The sequence below is a fragment of the Alternaria ventricosa genome (assembly GCF_023758065.1).
Source record: "Alternaria ventricosa strain BMP 2768 chromosome Unknown scaffold_25, whole genome shotgun sequence".
NCBI classification, from domain to species: domain Eukaryota; kingdom Fungi; phylum Ascomycota; class Dothideomycetes; order Pleosporales; family Pleosporaceae; genus Alternaria; species Alternaria ventricosa.
The window spans coordinates 364,371-391,511 of NW_026055705.1; the positions used below are offsets into that span (position 1 = coordinate 364,371).

General features: G+C 45.6%; 6 protein-coding genes across 6 annotated transcripts; all 6 read left to right on the plus strand.

Moving 5' to 3' along the window:
- Window positions 1-64: 64 nt before the first annotated feature.
- On the plus strand, window positions 65-2,061 carry J4E93_009975 (uncharacterized protein; the record flags this gene model as incomplete). Its single annotated transcript, XM_049347863.1, has 4 exons — window positions 65-160; window positions 210-369; window positions 416-1,168; window positions 1,217-2,061. 4 exons carry the CDS (start codon window positions 65-67, stop codon window positions 2,059-2,061), a joined length of 1,854 nt encoding a protein of 617 aa, XP_049195092.1.
- Window positions 2,062-4,156: 2,095 nt separating this feature from the next.
- Window positions 4,157-5,521, plus strand: J4E93_009976 (uncharacterized protein; the record flags this gene model as incomplete). The annotated part of the gene is made up of 1 exon (XM_049347864.1): window positions 4,157-5,521. The coding sequence occupies one exon, from the start codon at window positions 4,157-4,159 to the stop codon at window positions 5,519-5,521; it is 1,365 nt and encodes a 454-aa protein (XP_049195093.1).
- A 657-nt stretch (window positions 5,522-6,178) lies between these two features.
- On the plus strand, window positions 6,179-6,877 carry J4E93_009977 (uncharacterized protein; the record flags this gene model as incomplete). The annotated part of the gene is made up of 1 exon (XM_049347865.1): window positions 6,179-6,877. The coding sequence occupies one exon, from the start codon at window positions 6,179-6,181 to the stop codon at window positions 6,875-6,877; it is 699 nt and encodes a 232-aa protein (XP_049195094.1).
- A 510-nt stretch (window positions 6,878-7,387) lies between these two features.
- J4E93_009978 (uncharacterized protein) lies at window positions 7,388-8,606 on the plus strand (the record flags this gene model as incomplete). Its single annotated transcript, XM_049347866.1, has 2 exons — window positions 7,388-7,897; window positions 7,971-8,606. The coding sequence occupies 2 exons, from the start codon at window positions 7,388-7,390 to the stop codon at window positions 8,604-8,606; spliced, it is 1,146 nt and encodes a 381-aa protein (XP_049195095.1).
- Window positions 8,607-9,184: 578 nt separating this feature from the next.
- J4E93_009979 (uncharacterized protein) lies at window positions 9,185-10,667 on the plus strand (the record flags this gene model as incomplete). Its single annotated transcript, XM_049347867.1, has 4 exons — window positions 9,185-9,227; window positions 9,307-9,410; window positions 9,503-10,596; window positions 10,646-10,667. 4 exons carry the CDS (start codon window positions 9,185-9,187, stop codon window positions 10,665-10,667), a joined length of 1,263 nt encoding a protein of 420 aa, XP_049195096.1.
- Window positions 10,668-11,346: 679 nt separating this feature from the next.
- J4E93_009980 (uncharacterized protein) lies at window positions 11,347-13,246 on the plus strand (the record flags this gene model as incomplete). The annotated part of the gene is made up of 4 exons (XM_049347868.1): window positions 11,347-11,616; window positions 11,664-12,075; window positions 12,163-13,026; window positions 13,131-13,246. The coding sequence occupies 4 exons, from the start codon at window positions 11,347-11,349 to the stop codon at window positions 13,244-13,246; spliced, it is 1,662 nt and encodes a 553-aa protein (XP_049195097.1).
- Between the last annotated feature and the right edge of the window lie 13,895 nt (window positions 13,247-27,141).

Sequence of the window (27,141 nt, forward strand, 5' to 3'; positions counted from 1 at the left end):
TCCATGAGTCTCTAACATATTCACGACCACCTTCCCAGTCTTCAGTCGTACCATAGCTCCGAAGATGGCGCCAGATCTGAACACGATAGGCAGCGGCAAGCAATGGGACTACTCAACGCCTGGTTCGGGCGGCTACAGCGTCCCAGACATCGTCTATAATGTGTGTTCCGATACGTCTAGCTTCTAGCAAAGAACTGATCATCTTCCAGGACCCTTCCTCTCGAAAGCTCAAGGTGCTGACTATTGGAGCCGGCCTGTCTGGCATTCAAATGGCGTACCAGATACAGAAACACACGCAGAATGTCGAGCATGTCATCTACGAGAAGAATGCGAATCTAGGAGGAACATGGCTCGAAAACAGGTATCCAGGTACAGACACTAGTGAATCTTCGCGTGAGTGAGCTGACACTTGCAGGTTGCGCCTGCGACATCCCGTCGCATGCCTACACTCTCAACTTCGCTCTCAACCCAGACTGGCCGCGCTTCTTCTCCTACGCACCAGATATCCAGAAATATCTCGAGAAGGTCTGCGATGTATTTGACCTGCGCAAGTACATGACATTCAACACCGAAGCCGTGCGAGCCGAGTGGCAAGACGACGTCGGCAAGTGGAAGGTTACGCTCCGCCAGACGTCATCTTCCGGTGAAGAACGAGAGTTCGAGGAGGAATGCGATCTTCTCCTCTACGCTTCCGGCATCTTGAACAACTACAAATGGCCTGGTATCAAAGGCATCAACAGCTTCAAGGGTCGCATCGTCCACACCGCGACATGGCCGAAGGACTATCAAAGTGAGCAGTGGAAGGATGATCGCGTAGCCATTATCGGTTCTGGTGCTTCTTCCATCCAAACAGTACCGAACATGCAACCACATGTAAAGCACATGGATATCTTCGTCCGAACTGGAGTCTGGTTCGTTCAGATTGCGAACAACTATGGCCAGAACAAGGAGTACTCGCAAGAAGAGCGCGATGAGTTCCGGAAAGATCCGCGTAAGCTCGTTGCGCATGCCAAAGATATCGAGAACCAGGTCAACGGGTTGTGGGGCGCGTTCTACGCTGGAAGTGAAGCGCAGAAAGGCGCGCAAGAGCTGTTCAGGGAGAGGATGAAAGAGTTTCTCAAGGATGAACAACTCTTGGAGGGATTCACTCCGAAGTTTGAGGTTGGCTGTAAGTTTCATGCCACCCTTCACAGGAACGCTCACTGATCTCCTGTAGGCCGTCGCATAACCCCAGGCGACCCCTACATGAAAGCCATCCAAGAGCCAAACGTCGACGTGCACTTCACCGCCGTAAACGAAATCACCGAAACCGGCGTCATCGGCGCCGACGGCATCGAGCGCCCCGTCGACACCATCGTCTGCGCCACCGGCTTCGACGTGACCTACCGCCCACGCTTCCCCATCATCGGCAAAAACGGTGTCGACCTCTACGAAAAATGGAAGTCCGAACCCGAAGGCTACCTCGGCCTCGCCTGCCCCGACATGCCCAACTGGCTCATGTTCATCGGCCCAACCTGGCCCGTCGAAAACGGGTCCGTCACCGGCCCCCTCCTCGCCGTCGCAGAATACACCATCCAGATAATCAAAAAGATGCAACGCGACCACATCAAATCCTGGGTCCCGCGCCAATCCATCACCGACGCCTTCAATGAGCACGCCCAAGAATGGATCAAACACACCGTCTGGAAAGGCAGCTGCAGATCCTGGTACAAGAACAACGAGACCGGGCGCGTCAACGCCGTGTGGCCCGGTTCCTCAAACCAATATGCCGAAGTCATTGAGACGCCGCGGTATGAAGACTTTGAGATTGAGTATATGCATAAGAATCCTTGGGCGCATCTGGGTATGGGATATGCGATGCGGAATAAGTTGTTTCCCGAGGCGGATGTTAGTCCGTATTTGCAGGTGGAGAATATTGATCCGAAGTGGTTGAAGGCTATTGGGTATGAGGGGCCCGCGGGGGTGGTGGAGGAGGTGAGGGAGAGGAAGGAGGGGGCTGAGGTGGAGAGGACGGGCGTGGATGGGGGGGTTGGGGGTACGGATGGGAATACGCTGACGTAGTGGCATTGACACGAGTTTGGCGTATCCATTTCGACGAAATGTAGACCTAAGCTAAGCTGAAGCCTGCATTTTGGTGACTCTAAGCACGTATTGCTTCGTATTGGGCGAAAGAGGTGATGAAGCTGTAGGCCGAATGGACAAGCGGATAGACCATTCGAAATCTTTGGCGGTCATTGGATTCTGAGCTCGAAGAGTTGTACGATCAAGAGTGCGATCCTCTTTCTGCGATGTCGTCCGCCGCCAAACACCTTCTTGTTCTCTGCCGCTCCGCAGAACTATAGCGATAAACCAGGGGTTGTGGCTCACGTGTACATGAACGTTAACTGTTAGATCCACACCGGCGCGATGGACGAACCGAAAATCGAATCTGTCGTTTTCGTCTCCGGCGTAATAAGTAGACCACATACCGGGCAGAGCAGCTATCATGTCTGTGGCGTGCACCTCCATAGGGAAGGGTCGCGCACTTTCCTTGTTCGAAAAGACTCGTGCAATCTCGGAGCCAAACGCGGGGTCTATTGCAATTCGCACCATCGAACGAACTTCGCGTTGGTACCTGATGGAAGAACGATACCCGAATTCAGGCTCATGCTCTTCTCTCGACGTGGTTACATAGATGGAAGCGTATCGAAACTCTTTCAAAGCATCCATGTGAAGAAGGATCAGAGTTCCCTGTTCCCCCGCGGTATCCCAATCTCTTTCAAATCGATTTTCGCTGCCTTCAACTTGATACAGCATAACGCATAAGAGAAGGATATCGGATTCTGAACGTTCTAAGCACGCAAGGCAGCCATAACAGGATTTTTCCTGGTGTCGAAGTAGAGGTAGACTGAGGTGACAACCGCGACTGGTCAGCTGCGGAGGCGAGTGATCGTCTGGGGGCGGAAGTACAGAGAAGCATGTCTGCGATAAGTCCTCGCGACGAAAGAACTCAGTTCCGCCTGCCAGATCCGCAGAGAGCAACTCGAGTACAGGCGTAAAGGTTCGGAACTCAGAAGGCGAACTGGCTAAAAGACTTTCGGTCGGGGAGAATGCGTCCCATGCAAAAATAGTGTAATCTTCGTCAACGCGAAGCATCTCTTCCTGAAGGCGATGAAATGCGCGTTTGCCTTCGCCGTAAAGAAGAGGCATGTTCACTCCAAGTATTCCGAAGAGACAGTATGCCTGATCCTCCAAACGACTAGTCTCACGATGTGCCGCCCACGACAATCTTACGACCACGGCATAGCAGAAAGGATTTCCACCAGTGAGGACGTCTCGGTTGATACCAGTTATGTCCGTTAACCGGCGGTGGAGGCTGCCGCGAGTCCCGATCTCTAACCAGGATGCGTTATAAAATTCGACGACCGGAGGCGCAATTAGCTCCTGTAATGTCCACCCTCGTGTGAACCACTTCGAACCACCGAATGCTTTGTAATCGTCTGTTTCGGGGTCCTGAAAAACGTCTTCTAGATAGGCGTAGCAGATGCGCGCGTCCCTGTACCATCGGTACATGGAGTTAATTGCCTCAGATAACTCGGCGCTTGAAGTTTTGTCGATGCAACAAGTGTCAATCCAACAGTAGGCGAATCCATCATACCTCGCCTTCTTGCAACAACCCGTAAGCTTCGCATAGCCTTTCTTGGCCGGTGCTTTGCCAGATATAAGATCCTGAAGAGTAACTTCCTCGTCCCTCCAAGTATGGGAAAGGATAACATACTCGGGCACTCGGCTCTCGAGGAACTCCTGTACCTCCAACGTGGACGTGTTAAGTAGCCGCATGTTTGCGGTGTGTCGTTGTTAATTGCAATGTCGGCCACCAGCCTGAATAACGTCTCAGCCGATGTACATTCGACAGCGAACGATGAATGCCATAACCGGGTATCGACGCCGGTCGCATGCGACAGGGTGTTGTTCTGGGACGAAGCTGAGATTAGTGAGGTATGTATTGGTGCGCCCGTGATGAGGGGCAAGGCATTGGACGAACACCACGTCGCGAGAAGACTTGGAAGGTGCAGGTGGCACAGCAAACGCACGCTAATCCAACCTCGGTTAGCGCTATCTCACCGGTCGCCTCAGGCACCTACCCGTCCACACGCGCCTTATCGCCCACATCACAATGCACAATCCAGGAAACTTCAACAATAACCAGGTGGATACTATGACCGAGAAGCGGGTTGCGTCAGCGAGTGTGAGCGCTCATGTGAAGCCCCGCATCATCATCCATGGTGGTGCGGGCAATCTAACGCGCACCTCGATACCCCGTGATCGTTACGATGAATACCGCGCCTCGCTTCTAAACATCTTGGAGAAAGCGGAGGGCCTTCTCCGCAAACCAGGATCGACAGCGCTGGATGTCGCAACCTACGCCGTCACGCTTTTGGAAGATGACCCGCTTTACAATTCCGGCAAAGGCGCGGTCTTCACGCGCGAAGGCAAGAACGAACTCGAATGCAGCATCATGGTTTCGAACGGCTACAAGAAACGAGGCGTCGGATGTATGCTGCTCAGCCACGTCAAGAACCCCATCAAGCTGGCGAGAGAGTTGCTCATCAAAGGTGAAGAAGCAGACGGCGGTGGTGCAGCCGACCACTGCCAGTATAGCGGAGAGTTCGTAGAGGGACTCGCCAAGAACTGGGGGCTTGACATCGTTGACCCAAGCTACTTCTTCACCCAGAAGAGATGGGATGAGCATCAACGCGGACTCGCGGAAGAGGCGAAGAAGGCGCATATGGGCGTCAGCGTCGAAGCCATGAGCGACTGGGAGAGGGATAATTACATTCCGCTTGGAACGTGTGGCGCGGTCGTTGTTGACAGCTTCGGTACCGTCTGCACGGCAACATCGACGGGTGGGCTGACGAACAAAGTTCCTGGGCGCATTGGAGATACGCCGACCATCGGTGCAGGGTTCTGGGCTGAGGAGTGGCACGACGAGAAGGCTGCTGGACCGCAGATGTTGTACCAGCCTGCTGCCCGCGTCGCGTCGCCGATCGACAAACTATCACGAGGCGATATACGGGGGATAGTGGGCGACTGTCTACCTTTGCTTGGATCACCCTCGATACGGGCAACTACATCATCGCCAGCACAGCCATACGAGAAGCCCGTGTCGACGCGCCACGCCGTGGGTCTATCAGGGACAGGCAACGGCGACTCGTTCCTTCGCACGTGCGCGGCTCGCACTACAGCTGCCAGATCAAGGTTCTCGGGCTCATCGCTTTCCAGCGCAACAACGTGGATGGCAGGGCCTGACGGTGAGCTTCAGCGATCAGCTGGAGACCGTTGGGGCGCAACCCATGAAGGCACCGGCGGTATCATCGGCATAGAAGTTATCGGCAGCAAGGCCACAGTTGTGCAAGGTTTCAATTGCGGAGGCATGTTCAGAGCATGGACGGATGACGATGGCAGTGCAAAATGTCTGGTGTTCAGGGAAGATGGCTGGGAAAGTGGGCCAAAGAATTGGGATGATCGTCGAACGCATTGAACTCCGCATTTTTGCGGCCCGTGCAGGCGACAAGCCCGAAGTCTTACCCTCTGTTCTCTCACAATCGCTGCGTTACAGATGTTGAGCGCTGCGCGATGCCAGAGCACGCAAAGGACGCGCTCTACATTGCGTGGACTGAACCGAAGTCGTGAAGTCGAGACCTTCAGTAAAGAGCGATTGGCGAGGCAACGTTCGGTCAGGGCGACGCGGCTCACATCGGCGCCACTCCGAGAGGCCGAGATGCAACAACCCGACGGCGCTATACAGTACTAAGAAGACCAAAAATATCCATTTCAAGCTTTGGAGCACGGACGCGTGTCGTTTGCGGAGGTGGCTTCAGCGCTATAGACACCGTCATACGCGAAAGTCCCGTGTAACCGGCACTTTGTGGCGAATCTGGAGGCTGGTTACGAGCGCTATGTGTTAGCTGGACTGTTAGCCTTTAGGGTACGACAGCTTAAACCACGCAACAACACGAGGCTTATGGGTATATAGCCTGCTCACCCTCGTTCGGATCAATCTCATCCCATCACCACATCACCACTGCATTACTACAACAATACAACACTCGCTTTGTTATTACAGCATCTCAACACACCCTTCAATCCGAAACACCCTCACACAACAACAACAAACATGCGTTACACCATTTTCACCATGGCCGCGGCCGCAACATTCGCTTCAGCGCAAACCACGTCTTCCTCATCATCAATGGTCACCAGCGGAGCCAGCACACCAACCAACCAAGGCCCCATGCCCGCCCCCTCACCAACCGTCGTCGCGCCCGCCGGCTCCCTCCCCCTCGGCGCCGAATGCAACCCCTTCGTCACCCCCAGCCAGTGCGCAAACGGCGTCCAATGCTGGGCCAGCAACGCCATGCTGATCGCCCAATGCGGAAACTTCAACGCCGAATGCGACAGCGACGCGCAGTGCGCCTACAACATCTGCAGCGGCGGCCTTTGCAGAGGATTCAAGCCATCCAGCGAGTTCCCCGTTAAGCCGTCGACTGCGATGAGCCCCATTCCTGCTGCCAGTACGGTTTATGCTAGTTCCATGGCTCCTGTGCCTTCTGGTTCTATGGCGCCTATGCCTTCTGGTGCTGTGCCTCCTATGCCTCCTAGCTCGATGGTAGCTATGCCCTCAGGAACGATGGAACATATGCCATCTGGTATTGTGCCCCCGCACATGATCAACGGTACTATGACCATGGTGCCCACTGGAACTGGTGCTATGCCCACTGGACCCGCAAACGCGACTTCAACTGGCGCTCCTCAGTTTACTGGTGCTGCTGCCGTTGACAACGTTGCTGGCGGTGTTATGGCTGTTGTCTTTGGTGCCGTTGCTTGGGCTTTGTAGATCTTCGGGATGCGCGCGCTGTTGGATCTTTGTTGTATTATAGACCAATCCGCTGTATATATTTATGATGACGTTGAAACGCTACACATACATAATGCTAAATGAAGAATATATCTCCAAGTTCTCTCGCATATCTTATAACAACCACTGTTTGGTTCCCATTGCTCCGCACTCGGTCTTATCTTGGTAGGCTTGGCATCCTTCTCGAAATAGCCTTCGGGACGTCACACCGCACAACTTTACTACACGGCACTCTTTTATCAGACCTAGAGTCTACAAGATCTAGCTAACAGTTGATCGGGATGCGCCGTCCACCGGCCTGCATGTTAGGCTAATATCCGCATAATCGGGTTGATGATGCGCCGAAAGATTTTGTGAGTCACGAAGTAGGAAGCATATATTGGACTATTTGTTGTATCTATTAGTCGCACCACCACACCAATACATTCTTGCCCTACTCGTTGACCGCGCTTACAACTCAATTCCACGTAAAACTACCCTTTGATCACAATGACAGACGTCGAAAACGCTCTCCCCGTAGCCGAACGAGCAGACCTGCGCCGCTCAATCGCATCCACAAATGACGCCTTCATCAAGGCGATTCCAAAAGTCGAACTGCACATCCACATCGAAGGCATCATAAGTGCAGATCTGAAATGGAAGTTCTCACAACGGAATGGTCAGACTATCATCAATCCCCGAACTGGTCAACCATTCACTTCACTTGATGAATTGCGAGACTCGCACGATACGTTGAAACCACGTAAAGGAAATCGAATGGATAACACAGAAGAGACGCTCTCGTTCTTCGAGGCGTATTACGGCGGTTTCGAAGTACTGAAGACGCAGCAGGATTACTACGATCTCGCTATGGCGTACTATGGGCGTGCTGATGAAATGAATGTGCGGTATGCGGAGATTTTCTTCGATCCGCAGGGGCATACGCGTGTAGGCACGAGTTGGGAGACGATGATGCAAGGGTTTCGGGAGGCGACGTGGGATGCTGAGCAGATTCTTAATGTAAGTCCGCCCCGAGAGCCCCCCTCCAATTTTCAAGAGATATGCTTTGCTGATTGCTGATTGCGAAATACAGGTCAAGTCCAAATGGATCATGTGTTTCCTACGTGACGAATCACCAGAGTCTGCAATGCAGCATTACGAAGCGGCGCTTCCGTACCGCGACATAATCGTTGGTATTGGGCTTGATTCGAATGAGGTGGGCAGGCCGGCTGAGCTGTTTGATGAGGTCTTTGTGAGAGCAAGAAAGGATGGGTTTCGGATTACTGCGCATTGTGATGTTGGGAAGCCGTATCCTCTCGAACATATCCGCCAGGTAGCATGCAGTATTGCAGGCACAGGGGCGGATCGTATCGACCATGGGCTGAATGCTGCTGGTGATGCCGAGCTTATGGCGCTGATCAACGAGAAGGGGCTTGGTATGACGATCTGTCCTTGGAGTTATATTCGGCATCAACCGATGGACGACGTTTTTGGACGTATTCGCGCTCTGTTCGACGCCGGTATCACGATAAGTATCGCGAGCGACGATCCAGCGTTTATGGAGGATACGTGGGTGCGGGAGAATCTGCTCGTGGTGAAGAGGTACTGCGACTTTACCAATTTGGAGATTCGGAAGTTGGCGGAGAACGCTATTAAGATGAGTTGGGTGAAGGAAGAAGTGAAAAGCCGTTTATTGGAGTTGTTGTACGGCATCGATCCAGATACATAGATGGTATAGAGTCGACCCATCGCTTCCTTCCTTCGACGGGTGGCCGTGATGGTGCGGGGTCAACGACGTTTGGGTGCGACGGACAGGCTGGATGAGGGCAAGAAATGCGACAGCAGAGATAATGTGGCGCAGTACGTCGTACGTGCCACACTGTATACGTGGACGCGGATGATTCATTTGCTGGGCACTGGGTCAGTTGGTGAGTGACGGTTGCTAAGTGAAGAGGCGACCAGTTCCTCTACATTTCGGCTTGGCGTGAGTGGAACGCCTCATGGTAGATCAATGGCTCATGCGACAGCGGCAGCGACGATGGAAAATCTGTGAAGTGAGTGAATGCGTCCCCGTGACATGTGGCGATGTTGTGAATGTCGTGTCGTATCGTGTTCTTGATCAAGGTGTCGCCAAGGGCGGACGCGTCGGGTGCCAGACACAGCCACAGGCAATGACATAATCCCCGCCTCGGCCGCCCGCCATGCTTCCTGCCCATCGCCATCGGCAGCGCAGGCATAAGCAACGCAGCCGCGCTCTTTCTCCATAACGCCCTCTACCTCATACTCTCCCCCCACACGCGCGCCAAGATGGGTTTCAGTCTCAACAACCCGCTGCCCTCGTCCATGAGCAGTAAGTCACGTCACATGCCGCCCGCTTTGTTCATGCGCGCCTCGTGGTCCGGTGACGTCGCTAACAGCTGTGCTCTCAGGCGAATGTCGCAAGACGGGAAAGATTCTAGCATCCTTTGTCGACCCCAGACAGGCCTTTGGGCCGGATAAGATTATCCCGCCCAATGTCCTCGCCAATGCAAAGGTAAGGACTCGATGCGCATCCGGTGTCACGAAGCTGCCCAAGCAAACACCACAGCAGACAACAACACATGATGAGATGCTGACACATGCCAGGGCCTCGCAATCCTCACAGTCTTCAAGGCCGGCTTCCTCGGCACAGCGCGATTCGGATCGGGCGTCGTCGTCGCCCGTCTCGCAGACGGATCGTGGTCGGCTCCCACGGCTATCGGAACCATCGGCGGCGGCTTCGGCGGACAGATTGGCTTTGAGCTCACCGACTTCGTCTTCATCCTCAACGACGCATCCGCCGTCCGTACATTTGCGCAGGCAGGCTCGCTGACATTGGGCGGCAATGTCTCCATCGCGGCGGGGCCCGTCGGTCGCAATGCCGAGGCTGCCGGCGCGGCGAGTCTGAAGGGCGTGGCTGGTATTTTCAGCTACAGCAAGACAAAGGGACTGTTCGCCGGTGTCAGTTTGGAGGGCAGCGGCATCATCGAGCGGAGAGATGCCAACGAGAAGCTGTACGGCCGCCGATGGACTGCCCGCGAGATCCTTAGCGGACAGGTTCCCCCACCACCAGCTGCCGCGCCGCTCCTGCAGGTGCTCAACTCAAGAGTCTTTGCCGGCGTAGGAGGCGCGCAGAACGTTACCAACGACGCCATGTACAACGACATCCCCGTCTACGATAACTCGCGCGACAACGTAGTATGGCAGGGACGCGAGGGCTCGGCCATGGGCGAAGGCGTGCGCCGCGACCGCACCGGCTCCATGGGCCAAGCACCCAATGAATACGAGTACCGAGACCGACCGCAGCACTCATCTACGTGGGCGGACGACGTATACGACCGACAGCCATCCTCGGCACCCGGCGGCCTCAACCGCTCCTTCTCCACACGTGCGAACCCCACCGAGACATTCGACCGCATGGACAACCGGAGCCGCTCCTCCACTTTCGGCGACGACTACTCGTACAGCGACCGCAAGCCTGGCCGACCGACGGCGCCAAAGCCAGTATTTGGACAGACCACGGGACAGAAGAAGGCAGGACTGCAATCCGACCAGGCAATTGCCAAGTTCACCTTTGACGCGGACCAGCCGGGCGATCTCGGCTTTAAGAAGGGCGAGATCATCACAATCCTGAAGAGAACGGATAACGAGACAGACTGGTGGACAGGTAGAGTCGGAAGCCGAGAGGGCATCTTCCCAAGGTAAGTCGCACAGGCCATGCCATCATGAACACTTCACTGACTGCCACAGCAACTACGTCGAGACCGTGTAAAGCCGTTCCTGAGATACCACAACCCCGACCACGTAGACTGTCACACCTCTTTTCATTTCTAGTCTAGCGACACTCTTCAACTTCCTTTCGAGCGGTCGGCATTTAGCACCTTGCTTGCTTTCGCATGGCCTGGCGTTTCCTCTTTGAGTTCGTTGTCAGTTCTCCTTGTTGCCTTTACCCCAGATACCTACGTAGCGAAAGAAGTCGTTGAATCACGAGATACGTAAGGTTCAATGTCATCTGTGGAGTATGGACGAGAACTATTTGGAGTTACCCCGATTGCCGAGGTGGAGGTGGAGCTGGTCGGCTGAACATCGTATCTATGACCCAGCGATCGCTCCAACCCCCGCCTCAGGCTGCCCCTCACGTTCACCCTGTGCGATATCCGCATCGGCAGGACAATACCCTGCATTGACCTACCGAGACATGTCATGAAATGTGAAGCCACGCTAATGTGGAAGGTGCTTAGAACAAATGCTCGATAGCTACCCCACTTGGCCGTTGCGTAGCTTCGAAGCTATCAACGGCCGTCCACCCCCAACGTCATTCCCGCGGCTGCATACCTATCTTAACTCCGGAACCGCTCTCGTGCCCAATTTGCTGCGATACTTCCCCTCCAACACCAAATACTTGCGGGTGACTGCCTTTGCCTCCTCTGCCATCAGCTCAAACCGACATCATGACGACATCATCGTGGGAAGAGACCGCTAGGAAGAAGCGCGAAGCCATCTGGGCTGTCATACCCTCGGAATGGACCCTAGAGAAGTTGCCATCGGTAGAAGAACAGGTCGATGTCACAGACTATGTGAAGCAGTACTTCAGCAAGCAAGAGCTCGACATCACTGAAAGCAGCGCCGATGTGATCGCAAAGACCGTGGCTGAGGGAAAGTGGACTGCTGAAGAGGTCACGAGGGCATTCTGCCACAGAGCTGCAGTTGCGCATCAATTGGTACGTCGCACATCCGATACGTGCAGTGAATGATGCTAAATGGACAGCTGTCATGTCTTCACGAGATCTTCTTCGATGCCGCCATCCGGGACGCAAAAGAGCTCGACGCGTACTACGCAGAACACAAAAAGACCATCGGTCCCCTCCATGGTGTCCCCATCTCACTAAAAGACCAGTTCCACGTCAAGGATGTCGAGACCAGTATGGGCTACGTCGGCTGGATTGGCACCTTCGAAGGCAAGAAGGGTACTGGCAAAGAGAAGGTGTTCGAGAGTGAGATGGTGAAAATGCTGCGTAAGGCTGGAGCTGTGTTGTACTGCAAGACCAGTGTGCCGCATACGCTGATGAGCGGGGAGACGATTAACAACATCATTGGATTTACGCTTAACCCGAAGAACAGGAATCTGACGGCTGGTGGTAGCTCCGGTGGCGAGGGCGCGTTGATTGGTATGAGAGGATGTAAGTGGACCACTGTCTGAGACATGGCCACCGTCATGGGCGTCTACTTCCATGATGAAAAGAGTGCCTATAACTAACGTTGAACAGCGCCATTAGGATTCGGTACTGACATCGGCGGCTCCATCCGCATCCCCGCCGCCTTCAACGGCCTCTACGGCATCCGCCCCTCCACAGGCCGCCTCCCATGCGAAGGCATGGCAAACTCCATGGACGGCCAAAACACCGTCCTCTCCGTCGTCGGCCCCCTCGCCACAAACGCAGCCTCCCTGCGCCTTGCCTGTCAAGCCCTGCTCGAACAAAACCCCTGGCTCCACGACCCGCTCGTCCACGAAATCCCGTGGCGCCCGGACCAAGAAGCCGAGATCAAGTCCGCAAAGAAACTCTCCTTCGGTCTGTTAATGACAGATGGTGTGGTGAACCCCACGCCCCCCGTCCGCCGCGCTATTGAAACTGTTGTTGAGGCGCTGCGTTCTGCAGGTCATGAAGTTATAGACTGGACACCGCCATCTCATCGTACTATCAACGACGTCGGCTTCCGCCCCTGGATCTACGACGCGGGTAAAGACGTGAAATCCGCGTTTGCGCTCTCCGGCGAACCCATGGCGCCGCAAGTTACCTTTTACCAAGGCGTCGAGAAAGAATTCAGCGCTACTGACATCGCGGCCACGAATGTGGAGTTGAGAAAGCTGAAGAAGGAGTACATGGAGTACTGGAATGGTACTGTTGAGAAAACTAGTACGGGGAGGCCTGTTGATGCGGTGATTTGTCCGCTTGCGCCGTTCCCGGCGGCGAGGAGGGAGAGGTTCAGGTATTACGGGTATTCGACTTGGGTTAATGCGCTGGATTATACGAGTGTTGTGCTGCCGGTTACGACTGTGGATAAGAAGGTTGATGTGAAGGAGGAGGCGTTTAAGGCGCTTGATGAGCAGGATAAGAGTATCCAGGATGACTGTAAGTGTGCGCGAAGATTTCTGAGTTTGTTGACGTGTTGTTGTTGCGCGTGGAGAGAAGGAACAGCGGACGGGAAAGAGAGTGGAGTGCTAACGTGAGTGCAGATGATCCCGAGATCTATGATGGTGCGCATGTCAGTGTGCAGCTTGTTGGACGGAGGTTGCAGGAGGAGAAGATGATTGCTGTTGCGGAACTTGTAGGTAGTGTGCTCGGGGAGTAGGGACCAAGGTATATGGTACGTTGCTTTGTCGCGCGTATCTGGTTTTTCTCGCGAGAGGTCATATTGGAACCCTTCCCATCTGACCGGGTTTGGTCGCATAGACATGATTTGCATGCAGCACACAACGAGCACGTTCTGTCTTGGAATGTTTTACGATCACACTTTCTATGAACACTAATAGGCGGCGAAGACCAGCTTCGACTATTCCACTGCACCTATCTGTTATCTGGACCTGCACTCTATCGGCTGAAACGGAAGACGGGAGTTGTGAGTGGCTGGTCGAAGGAGAGTTGTCGCAGTAGCTGATACTAATACAGCAAAGCCTTCTGCATCTGCACGAAAGAGATGGACCCCGCAGACCCGCCAAGAAGCATGTCAAAAGGAGGTTTATCCAACACTACCAGACGTTGCGTCACGCTCTCGCTACTGCCTGGCAACGGAAAAGAGAGATCCACGAAATCACCGTTGGAAGTATGTCGCTTCGAGTCCCAGATGATTGAGCTTACTGTTTCAGTATCGAATCGTGTTCCGAAACCGAATCGACGGATCACATTGCGAGAGATAAAGTTGTCGTGTACCCCCCGAGAAGATATCACGTAGATGGTGTCTGGCTTTTCGGTGATCTTGGAGACGATTGTGACTTTTCTTTTCGCTTTCAGCAACGACTGAATTTCCTCTCTGACAACCTTGCGCGTTGTTAGCAATGACACACCCAGGATTTGTTTGTTGACTTGCGATGTTGGGACTGCGACGGCCCACTGATCCTAGAAGACGAGGATGTGCAGGTGCTGCGTTTGCCACAGCTTTCGCGCAATCGCAATGGTATGAGAAGAAGGCGTTCTCTCTGTCATTGCGTCAGCGAGGTCGCAACTAGTGGGAAAAGAAGACCTGACATGAAACAGCTGCTGACTTGATCCGCGACAGGGCCATTGATTTGCAGCGTATTGTCGTAGGCTCTGTTCCCAGTGACGGCTGACATCTGTGTTACTCGTTTCACATCTGCAGCGTGTCTGGAAGTGGATATTGCTGACCCGGTCGTACTTCTGGAGTCGCGAGTAGAGTGGCTGACGCCGCTTCCATAAAAGCTGCTCATGATCAGAGGCGAGTGAGTTTAGAGCGGAAGGGAAGTCTGGAAGGGGGATTGAGGAAGACTGCGAGAAGGCTCTCAGCTGGGGACGGCGCTGCCTGCCAGTTCTACCCGCACACTCGGCGCATGGCCGCATCGAACGCGGGTCGAGTGACTTCGAGAGCTCTTACAGGTCGCCCGATACGCATGCGCGTAATCGCGGGGTTACGCTGTCACGTGTAGATGGTCCCGCCCTTCAGTTGATTTGCCGCGTCATGACCGGTCAATTGCGAGCGGCATAGCGTCTCGCAAGGATGCGCGACGCCTCTGCCACGTCCTGTCGCGTTGATGATGCGCAAGCTGGAGATCTGCCCCACTTGATCTTTCCACCGCGCATAGGGCTCATGCGAACACCTACAGTTACTCTGTCGCAGTTACACGGAAACGCGAAACCATCACACAACAAGCATCGCCAGCATCTTGCGCATCATGGCTCCCAAGTAGAGCGTCGCATTGGCAGGGCGCCCACCACAGCGCTGTCGGGCGCATTTTGAAATTGCGCGCACTTACAAGGCTGAGCGCGATAGGAACGCTTCACATTGCGCGCAATGGGCGATCGTCACACCTTAGCGGAGAAGCTCCTCGATGGCTATCGGGCCAAAGCTATGGAGCTTTTGATGGACTATCTCAAAGATGAGAAGATCCGCGCAGAGACTGAGCGGTACATAGGGCGACATCACCCATCCCCAGCGAGGATCAACACTACACTCGAACAGCAGACCGAAGCCCCGCCGGCGCATTCTCGTCGACTTAGCTCTTCTTTAAACCAGAGTACGACTCGCCGAAAGACCCTGAATACACCACACGGTCTACATACCCCTTCCATCAGCGCAGGCTCTATAATATCTCAAGGTTCGAGCTTGTCGGCCCCGGGCGTGGAGAAGATATGGTTGTTAGCACACGATGACGAAGGAAAAGACCAGCAAGTCATATCAAGACAAGGAGCGAGCGAAGAATATCTTATCCGGAAAAAAACGCTATGGAATCGTGGCTTCGTCACCGGTCAAGTTGCTGTGAATGAGTCAGTGAGCGTGCCTGGCAGACAGAAACCAGTCAGCGTCAGCAACGCCGTGGATTTGACATGGCGTCGTCCTAATGCGTTGATGACGAGTAAGGACACATTCTACGTGGTGCCAGACGGCCTGATCGATTGCGATGTGGTTCTGGGGTGCGAAGAGTCCTTTGAGTACCAACATCCCTCAGGTCAGTCCGCGACAATGCATCCAATGTACGCGCAACCGTGCTGATCTATTCTTCGTCACAGAAGATGTCCAAGACGTAAACTCGCCGCGAGATCCCTACCAGCCACGCATTGTCACCGTGGACGAGGTCGATCCGCCGGTTCATCAGCGAGCGCCGAGCGCGCATATGCATCCCCATCACCAGTCATTTCCGACACCTTCGCCTAGAGTTCTACGAGCAAGTGAGCGCGTAGGCACCATGCGCGAAGCCAAACGTCCGCGTGAATCCGAGCCCACCGCCCCAAGTGCACCGTCGCGACACACGAATCATGGCCAGCCCAGTGAAACTGCCACATTCGCCACTGCTCAAGGGGTTCCAAGCGCGCAGCTCCAAGTGAACGGCTTCTGGGGCGCAACGCCGATAAGCATGTTCTTCAATCCGAATGAGTCGGGAGAGAAGTTCTTTCAAGCCTTCCATCGGTGGGCCGTAAAGCGCAAACGTGGCGGCGACGTGGACCGAAGCAGAATGACACTGTGGCTCAAGGCCAACAAAGCTATGCCTGACGATGCAGCCCAAGATCTTAGCCTTGACTACGACGAGTTGGAGAACCTTTGGGCAACTGCGGTGGCATGGATCCACGAGAATAAGAGTGACAAAGCACCGCATCTCTATGCGACGGTGGAAATGATGCAAATAGAAGACGGATGACAGGTTCGCGATCACTACGAGTCTTCACAAACATTTCCAAGCCCGCGACAATCCACGCGCGGAAGCAGCTCGCCTACTCCTACGGCCTGTCGCTCCGCTAAGCAGCGGGACGCGCATTTTGCAGAGTGCTTTCGACGCATGCGACAAGTCGCGCGAGCGGCGAGTTGGCTATCGCAAGCGCGGCGATTAAGATCGCGAACACGGTGGGCAGCGCGGACCTAAGAGCGAAGGTATGTAGCTATCCGCGATGTAGAACCCTACTACGCCGCGAAGAAGAGTACAAGAGAAGCGCCGAAAGCGCGAAAAGAAAACAGGCTTATGTAGGTAATGCTAGGTAATAGACTTAGCTACATAGGTAGAGAAGAATTATATTTAGGCTACTAAGAATACTTCTATCTCTTACTATAGTTAGAAACCTACTCTAACTTTATTAGGTTTATAACTTTTGCTATTAAATTCTATAAAATTTAGTCTATATACTTATATATTCTAGTACTAGCCTTATAGCTTAAGCTAACTCTAGAAGCTTATTTAATACTATAAGCTAACTTTAGAAGTACGCTTAATACTATAAGCTAACTTTAGAAGTACACTTAATACTATAAGCTAACTTTAAAAGTATATTCTCTACTATAAGTATATTTAGAAAGTATACTATATAGTATAAGCTAACTCTAGAAGCTTACTAGTAGTATAAGTTAGCTCTAGAAGTATACTTAATACTATAAGCTAACTCTAGAAGTATACTTAATACTATAAGCTAACTCTAGAAGTATACTAATAGTATAAGCTAACTCTAGAAGTACACTTAATAATATAAGTATTATAACTTTTAGACTTATTTTCTACTACCTACTCTAGAGAACGTGCTTAGAGCTACTAGCTCTAAGCAATTTTTAGTAGTACTAATAAGAACTAATAAAGAATAAAGAGTAGAACTAAGAGCCTAGCTCTAAGCTGCTACTAGTAGCTATCTAATATAATATTAGACATTCTAAAGAGGCTATTTTATACAGAATTACTATGCAATTCTAAATCTACTCTTAGATTATCTATAGCTAGTTAGAATAAAGAGTTATATAGGCGCAAAGTTAGAGAGTTAGTTTTAGTATTTCTTATATAACTACAGCTGCATAGCTACTATAGAAAGATTCTAGCTATACTATTTTAATTAGAATTATAGCGCGAATTTAACGCTATATCTTACTTAGCTTTAGCGCGTAAGATAAGCAAGATATTACGTAAATAAAGTAGTAAGATAAGAGAATAGCGCTGCACTTAGTATTTATAAGTAAGAGAAGAAATTGTAAATAGCTATATTATAGAGAAAAGTGTTGCGATTTTAATAGTATACCTACTCTAGAGAACGTGCTTAGAGCTACTAGCTCTAAGTAAATTTTAGTAAGAGCGATAAGCACTAATAAGAAATAGAGGGTAGCCTTAAAGTAGTAGCTCTAAGGCTTTTAAACTTTACTGCCTAAAGGCCTAGATAAAATCTAAGTAGGCTATTTTGTGCAGAATTACTGCGCGAATTTAATACTACACTTAGCTTATTAATAGCTGCTTGCGTTATAAAGTTATAGAGTAGAGAAGTTTAGAGCTAAATTTTAAAGTTCTTTATATAATTACTGCGCTCGCTACTAGTATAGCCTACGTGTAGCTAGAATTTAGCGCTTATAGCTAAATTTTAATATCTATAGCTAAATTTTAGGCTTAAATTAAGGCTAAAATTAGGCGCTTATAGTTAGAATTAGTTACTAAATTAAGCACTTAAAATAGGCGCCTCTGTAGCTAGAGATTAGTGCCTCTATAGCTAAAAAAGAGCGCCTTTATAGCTAAATCTAACGTCTATAGCTAAATTTTAATACCTATAGCTAAATTTTAGGCTTAAATTAAAGCTAAAATTAGGTGCCTATAGTTAGAATTAGTTACTAAATTAAGTACTTAAAATAGGCGCCTCTATAGCTAGAGATTAGTACCTCTATAGCTAAAAAAGAGCGCCTTTATAGCTAAATCTAACGCCTATAGCTAAACTTTAACGCCTATAGCTAAATTTTAGACTTAAATTAAGGCTAAAATTAGACGCCTATAGTTAGAATTAGTTACTAAATTAAGTACTTAAAATAGGCGCCTTTATAGCTAGAGATTAGTGCCTCTATAGCTAAAAAAGAGTACCTTTACAGCTAAATCTAACGCCTATAGCTAAATTTTAACGCCTATAGCTAAATTTTAGACTTAAATTAAGGCTAAAATTAGGCGCCTATAGTTAGAATTAGTTACTAAATTAAGTACTTAAAATAGGCGTCTTTAGTGTTAAATTTAGTGCCTCTATAGCTATATATACTTTATTATACTTAGTGTTAGTAGCTAGCTAACCTAGAATATTATTTCTCTAGCTCTAGAGCGCGCTAGCTCTACCTTTTCTTATTACGTTTTACTACTTAATATCTTTACCTTTCTATCTACCTTTTTACTAAATTGCGCTTTAGGTACCTACTTTATCTCTCTATAGTATACTACCTTTATATTTACTTACTTACGCTCTCTCTTCTACTAGAATTATATTAACTAAGCGCGCTTACTTTAAAATTAACGCGTCTCTACTATAGACGCAAGCTCTACTACTACTCTAACCTATCTCTTTACTACCTCTATACTCTTATAAAAAGCTTAGAGTACTTAATTTCTTTAAGCCTAGTAGTAGTATAATAACTACTAGCTCTTCTATATACTAGAGCACTACTAGCTCTTCTAAATAATAGAGTACTACTAGCTCTTCTAAACTATAGAGTACTACTAGCTCTTACAAATACTAGAGTACCTTACTTTCTACTACGCTCTTCTACACTAGTACTATTACTATACGCTATAGTAATCTTACGTAGATAGCTAAGTAGCTATTCTATAAATTTAAAGAGAGCGCTGCCTGCGTTAGGTCTTTTATATAGCTTATTTACTACTATACTAAGAAGATTATAGTTATCTATAAAGAAAAGAAATATCTTAAGAAATTAGCTGCGCACTATAAGTAAGAGGTAACTAAGGCTAAGAGTAAAGTTAAATTATACTATAATAAGGTGTAGAGCGCACGTAGAGATAGTAAGAGGTACTAGAAGTAAGTTAACTTCTACTATAAGATAGCATACAGAGCCTATAATATTATTAATAAGGCTATTTATTTACGCTCTGCTAGCCTACTCTAGAGAACGTGCTTAGGGCTACTAGCTCTAAGCAGATTTTAGTAAGGGCAATAAGCACTAATAAGAAATAGAGAGTAGCTCTAAAGCAGTAGCTCTAAGGCTTTTAAACTTTACTGCCTAAGAGCCTAGACAAAATCTAAGTAGGCTATTTTGTGCAGAATTACTGCGCGAATTCAACGCTACACTTAGCTTGTTAATAGCTGCTTGCGTTATAAAGTTATAGAGTAGAGAAGTTTAGAGCTAAATTTTAAAGTTCTTTACGTAATTGCTGCGCTTGCTGCTAGTACAGCCTACGTGTAGCTAAATCTAACGCCTGTAGCTAAATTTTAACGCCTATAGCTAAATTTTAGACTTAAATTAAGGCTAAAAATAGGCGCCTATAGTTAGAATTAGTTACTAAATTAAGTACTTAAAATAGGCGCCTCTATAGCTAGAGATTAGTACCTCTATAGCTAAAAAAGAGCGCCTTTACAGCTAAATCTAACGCCTATAGCTAAATTTTAATGCCTGCAGCTAAATTTTAGGCTTAAATTAAAGCTAAAATTAAGCGCCTATAGTTAGAATTAGTTACTAAATTAAGCACTTAAAATAGGCGCCTCTATAGCTAGAGATTAGTGCCTCTGTAGCTAAAAAAGAGCGCCTTTACAGCTAAATCTAACGCCTATAGCTAAATTTTAACACCTACAGCTAAATTTTAGGCTTAAATTAAGGCTAAAATTAGGCGCCTATAGTTAGAATTAGTTACTAAATTAAGCACTTAAAATAGGCGCCTCTATAGCTAGAGATTAGTGCCTCTGTAGCTAAAAAAGAGCGCCTTTATAGCTAAATCTAACGCCTATAGCTAAATTTTAACGCCTGTAGCTAAATTTTAGACTTAAATTAAGGCTAAAATTAGGCGCCTATAGTTAGAATTAGTTACTAAATTAAGCACTTAAAATAGGCGCCTCTAGTGTTAAATTTAGTGCCTCTACAGCTATATATACCCTATTGTACTTAGTGTTAGCAGCTAGCTAACTTAGAATATTATTTTCTTAGCTCTAGAGCGCGCTAGCTCTACCTTCTCTTATTGCGTCTTACTACTTAATGTCTTTACCTTTCTATCTACCTTCTTACTAAATTGCATCTTAGGCACCTACTTTATCTCTTTATAGTATACTACCTCTATATCTACTTACTTACGCCCTCTCTTCTACTAGAATTATATTAACTAAGCGCGCTTACTTTAAAATTAACGCGTCTCTACTATAGACGCAAGCTCTACTACTACTCTAACTTATCTTTCTACTACCTCTACACTCTTATAAGAAGCTTAGAGTACCTAATTTCTTTAAGCCTAGTAGTAGTGTAACAACTACTAGCTCTTCTATATACTAGAGTACTACTAGCCTTTCTAAATAATAGAGCACTACTAGCTCTTCTAAACTATAGAGTACTACTAGCTCTTATAAACACTAAAGCACCTTACTTTTTACTACGCTCTTCTACACTAGCACTATTACTACGCGCTATAGTAATCTTATATAGATAGCTAAGCAGCTATTCTATAAATTTAAAGAGAGCGCTGCCTACGTTAGGTCTCTTATATAGCTTATTTACTACTATACTAAGAAGATTATAGTTATCTATAAAGAGAAGAAATATCTTAAGAAATTAGCTGCGTACTATAAGTAAGAGGCAACTAAGGCTAAGAGTAAAGTTAAATTATACTATAACAAGGTGCAGAGCGCACGCAGGAATAGTAAGAGGTACTAGAAGTAGATTAACTTCTACTGCGAGATAGTACATAGAGCCTATAATATTATTAATAAGGCTATTTATCTACGCTCTACTAGCCTATCTAAGTTAGATAGGTTAATTAGTAATTAGCTTTTTTTATACTTTAGGCTTATAACGCTACCTTTTATATTAATCTCTTCTCTTCTATTACTATAGAGTTATAGCTTCTACTCTTTAATAAATAAGAAGCGCTATTAAATTTATAAAGTGTAGCTTATAGTATAGATATTATAGAAGTAATTATGTAGCTAAAGACTCTACTTCTTAGCTACCTTATAACTAGCGCTTACGCTAGTCTTTAGGCTAACACTCTACCTATAATACCTGCAATAGCTCTACCTACCTACTAGCTCTAAGGCTTAGCGCCTAAAATTTAAACTCTAGATAACTACTTAAGCTATCTACTAGCATACTAAGTTCTTATCTACAAAGACTATAGCGCTGTCTGCAGTTAGACTAGGCATCTTAAGAAGTCTTACTAAGTTAAGAAGAAAGAGTAGTAAGCGCTAGATAAACGCTATTAGATTAGCACTCTTCTACTTACTAACCTAAGAGATATTACTCTTCTACTACTAAATTAACTACTAATACTACTTCTAGACGCTCTAATTCTAGCTTACTCTTACACTTATATAAGCTATAAATTTATTACTAAAAACTGTAATAAGATTTAGCGCTATTACAACAAGGCTTATAACTAGAGAACTAGCCTCTAAGACTAGAAGCCTTAGGCTTATATTTAAGCGCAGATATTCTTCTACACTAGCGGCTTTTAGAAATACTTTAAAGTACAGCCTATTACTAAAGGTAAAAGTAGTACTCTCTCTAGCGAAATTTTACTTATATTGTAAGAAATTTAAAGTTTATAGGCAAAGTATGCAGAGTTACTTACTATAGCTAACGCTATAGTTGCAAAGACTAACTATACTAGCTAGTTTAAAAGAAATTGCTAGCTAATTTATCTTACTAAGTGCAATCTTCTCTACTTTTACTAGGTAAGCTGTATGCCTAATAAAGATAACACGCTACTTACTTAGGTAGCTGCTATTGTTAAATAAGTAATTAAATAGGTAGTTAGCGGGCTTTCTACTCTTAGGCTTAAGAGCAAACGCTAGTTACGAAGCTCTAACGCTAAGCAAATTAACCTACGCCTAATAGTACGCCTACAAAACCTAGAAAGCTAGAAGTAGTATACTAGGTATATAAAACGCTTTGTCTGCTACCTACTGCGTGTCTACAACACCTAAGAGATAGGCGCTAATAGTAGTAGAAGTAATTTATTTTAAACTTAGCTTAGTGTAGAGAGTAAACTAGATTTAGACACTAATAGTTAGACTAGCCTCTTACTACACTATAGAGATAAAATACGCGATATAAAGCAGCTATTTCTCTAGGCTAGTAGCTAAAAGCAACTTACTAGAGACTTTATTAGCGCTATGCACCTAGATAGCCTAGCCTTTTAAATTGCCTATCTTCTACGCCTATTTTAAGAGTTTATATTTTATATTACTAGAGATAAGCTCTTTAGTAGCAGGTTAATTTACTTTCTTACTATTTTAGATATTAACAAGACTACTAACTACCTATAAAAGGCCTATAATTACTTCTATATACTAGTAGAAGTAGTGTACTATATATGCGTGTTAGCTGTTAAAATTCTACTTCTTACTACTAATTGCTAGCAGCAGACTAAGTAAGATAGAGAGCATTTTATCTAGGCAAGAAAGCAGTACCTAGTTAACAGCACGTACAGCCTCTTTAGCAAGATACTAAGCCTTTTAGTATATTTAAAGTATATTATATTAAATACTACTAATACTTCTATCTTATAGTAGTCTAAAGACAGAGGTACTTTATATATGCATAGTTAGCTAATTCTATTAACTAGTTTTTAAGCTATAGTTGCTAGTATACTATAAAAGAGAGAGAACGCTCTTTAGAAGAACTTACTTTAGACTACTATAGAGGTAGAGTAATTTTAAATACTACTTAGAAAGATTTAGAATAACGTTACCTTTAGCTAAAGAGGCTATTCCTTTCTTTTACACTCTAATAATAAATTAGCACGTAGTTTAGAAGAAACTATATCTAAGATACTAGCTAGTTCTTAGAGCTATAAACTACGCAGCCTCTAAAATACTTTCTAGTAACTCTAGGCAGTACGCTGCTACCTAAAAAAGGTAGACTAATTTCTTAAAATTCTTCTCTTCCTTACCTACGTTATTAGTAGGTAGCTAGCTAGAGGCACTAAAATTACTTCTGCCTGCTATCGCAACAGCTATATATAAGACTAAAACATATTTATTATAAATAGCTAAGTAGTATTTATTAGCAGGTATTACAAAAGTTAGACCTTATAGAATAAGTCTAAAGTTATTCTATAGTTTTTACTCTAGCGAGTTAGTTAGTTATTTACTATCTACCTAGCGTACGTCTAGCTACTTACTAAGCACCTTAAAAGTAAGGTGCAAGGCGCTTTACTAATAGACTATATCTAGGTAACTGCTACTAGCTTTTAGAAGACTAACTAGCTTAGCAACATTATTACCTACAAGACTAGAATCTAGTTAGGCTGCTAGCTTACTACCTTGTAGTACTAGCACACTGCTATTATAATTAGGCGCGAGGTAGTTAGCACAAAGTTTAGTAAGAGTATAAATAAAGCACTTACTAAGAGTAAATAGGAAGAGCCTAAAATATAGCCTAAAAGTAGATTAGATTTTTAGATAGGCTGCTTAGAGCTTATAGACACTCTTTGCTATAGCGTTAAAATAGGTATTATATTCTATCTTAGCTACTACTTACTTAAACTATTTTAAAATTTAAGCAGCTAGTAGTACTTCTTTTTTTAACTTTTAAGCGCCTTACCTACTAAGCTTACACTAAAAGGCGTAGTAAAGAGTAGTATATTAGGCAAAGAAAGAAGTAATACTAGAGCTGCCTAGTTAACTAGTCTACCTAATTACTAGCTTATAGACAATAAAAGGCCTATAGTAATTAGTAATTCTAACCTTAAAGCCTTAGTTCGCAAGGTTATGTAGAAAGAGAGCCTACTTACTTTTAAATTACTAGAGTAGAAAATTGCACTACAAGTAATTCTAGCTAGTAAGATACTACTTATTGTAGTGCTTCTAATAGGTAGCAGCAAGAGTCTTCTCTTTATAGCGCCTGCCTGTCTTTTAGACCTAGAGGTTACTATTATTATTATACTTTTCTGCGAGCTAATTTAAGACCTAAAGCGCTAGTTAGTAGAGGCCTAAATTCTAGTAATTAAATAGCTAGTAAGGCGTACTAGGCATACCTCTACTACTATAATTATAGTTAGTGTAGATACTACAGAAGAGTATAAGTTTCTTACTTTTGTAAATATGCTAAGCTAGAGCGGCATGCTTAGGCGCATTGTTATTAATAAATGTTATTTAACGTTTACTAGCTATAACTAGCGCCTAAAGTTAGCTTACCTTACTTACCTGCGCGCTATTTTAGCGCTAATAGTATTACTTACTACTACCTAACTCTCTCTACTTAAGCTTAAACTAGAGCACGCTATAAGTATAAGAACTCTACGCGTTATACGCGCCTCTACTACGCGTATAAATATTTAGTACCTAGTCTAGAGATGTTAGCTATAGAAACTATTACAAGAGATAGAGAATATTACTAAACGCTAGTTGCGCTAGCTACTCTTAGGTAAAAAAGTAATTATCTATTACTAGTATACAGACTAGTGTAAGAGAATAGAGAAGAAGTTAGACTATTCTTACTTTTATGCTTAGCTAGAGTTAGACTACTACTTATAGGCTTTAAGAACCTAGCTTACTAGTAGAGGTCTAATAGCAGCTACTTTATCTCTAGAAACTAGTGTTAACTACTCTAAGATTGTAAGAGTGCTCTACGCTAGCGCTCTATACAGAATAATTAACTTTACACAAGAATTAGAGCGCGCTAGTTATTAGAGCAAGCTAGTTAATTTAGTTGTGTTAGTTAAATAGCCTCTAGTAAGAAGGCTCTAGGTAGCTAAACTAACTAATAACTTATAGCGCTTATTAGATAAGAGCGCTATACAAAGTTTTATTAATGCTAGCTAGAGCGCCTACTAAAAAAGTATTCTAAGCTACTTTCTAGATAGCTAGCTAGCAATCTACACTAAAATTTTAGCTGCTAACTGCGACTTTTATAGTAAAGGTTAGCCTAAATTAGTAGCTTTAATTTAGAAGAAGGCTAAAGACAAGGCTAAAATTTATAAGATACTATAAGAGTTAGCTAGTAGTTATCTAATTTATTAGGTAGCAGGTACTATAGACTAGTTTAATTACTTATACACTAAATATAGCTAGTGCGAGATATATCTAAATCTTAGGCTAGAAAGCTATAAGAGGTTTAGAGATTATTTTAATAAGTCTACTTAGTAGATAAAAGTAACCTATACCTACTATAAGTGTAGACTTAGCTAATACTTCTGCGTAACTAGCAAGAAGGTTACTATAACGTATTAGTATCTAGGTATAATATTTCTAGTTCTAGTTATATTTTTTTTACACAGCGAGAAAGTATTTTATAAATAGAGAATTATACTTAGAGATACTAATACTCTGCTTACGTAGTTTATACAGAAGTATAGATAATAAAAATAAAGCGCTGTTATAAGCAACGTAATAGCAGTGTTAGGCGCTGTTCTTACCTAGACAGACGTACTATAGGCTCTTTGCGCTAGACTTTAAAGAAGAGACTACGAATAGTTAGTTATAACGTCTATAGGCTAGACAGTAAAGAGAGAGAGAGAGGTGCTTTAGTAATAGATTTAAGGCTAGGTAACACTTTTACTCTACTAAGAATAAATCTTTACCTTTACCTATAACTTTACTTAACCTACTCTTTCTAAGTAGCATTATAAACTATATTAAATATTAGCATATACTATTAAATACTTACCTAACCTACTCTTTCTAAGTAGTATTGCAAACTATACAAAATTTTAGTACTTACTATTAAATATTTATCTAACCTACTCTTTCTAAGCGGCATTGTAAAATTAATCTAAATATTAGTATATACTATTAAATATTAATTTTAAGATATACCTAATTTAGTATTTTATCTCTAGCTACCTGCTATTGTAAAGCATAAGAGACCTTTAGAAAGTACCTAATAATTTTACATTTAAAGTTTCTTACATCTTAGTATAGAAACTAGATACTAGGTTTACTAAAAACCTATTAAAAAATTATATTTTACGCTAGAATTATCTTAAAGAGATGCTATTTAATGTCTTAACTAGCTATTATAGCTGCGGAGTGTTACTAGCTAACCTAAAGAATTTTAAAATAAGCTTACTACTTTAGCTAATCTCTACCTAAAGATAGAGGCAGCTATTGCAGCCTCTAGAGATAAGCTCCTCTCTAGCGTTCTGCAAAGAGTGTCTTCTAATTTTTTTTAAATTCTATCTATAGTTTAGTAACATTAAAAAGTACTTCTGTAGAGCTATAGCTGTTGTTAATTTCTATTTTAATATAACTTTACTAATTTAAGGCTATTAGAAGTAGCGCTTCTAGCACTCTAAAAGAGCGTCTTCTAATTGTTTCTAAATTCTATATATAGATTAGTAATACTAAAAGGTACTTCTATAGAGCTGCAGCTGTTGTTAATTTCTATTTTAATATTACTTTTCTAGCTTAAGACTATTAGGAGTAGCGCTCCTAGCACTCTAAAAAGAGCGTCTTTAGTTATTAGGCTACTAAAGCAGGCTTTTAACTATTAGACCTAAAGGTTACTAGACTTATAATATAAGCTAAGTATTATAGAATATTACTAACTTTAAATATTATTATAACTAGGGTTAGGGTTAGGGTTTAGGGTTAGGGTTAGGGTTAGGGTTAGGGTTAGGGTTAGGGTTAGGGTTAGGG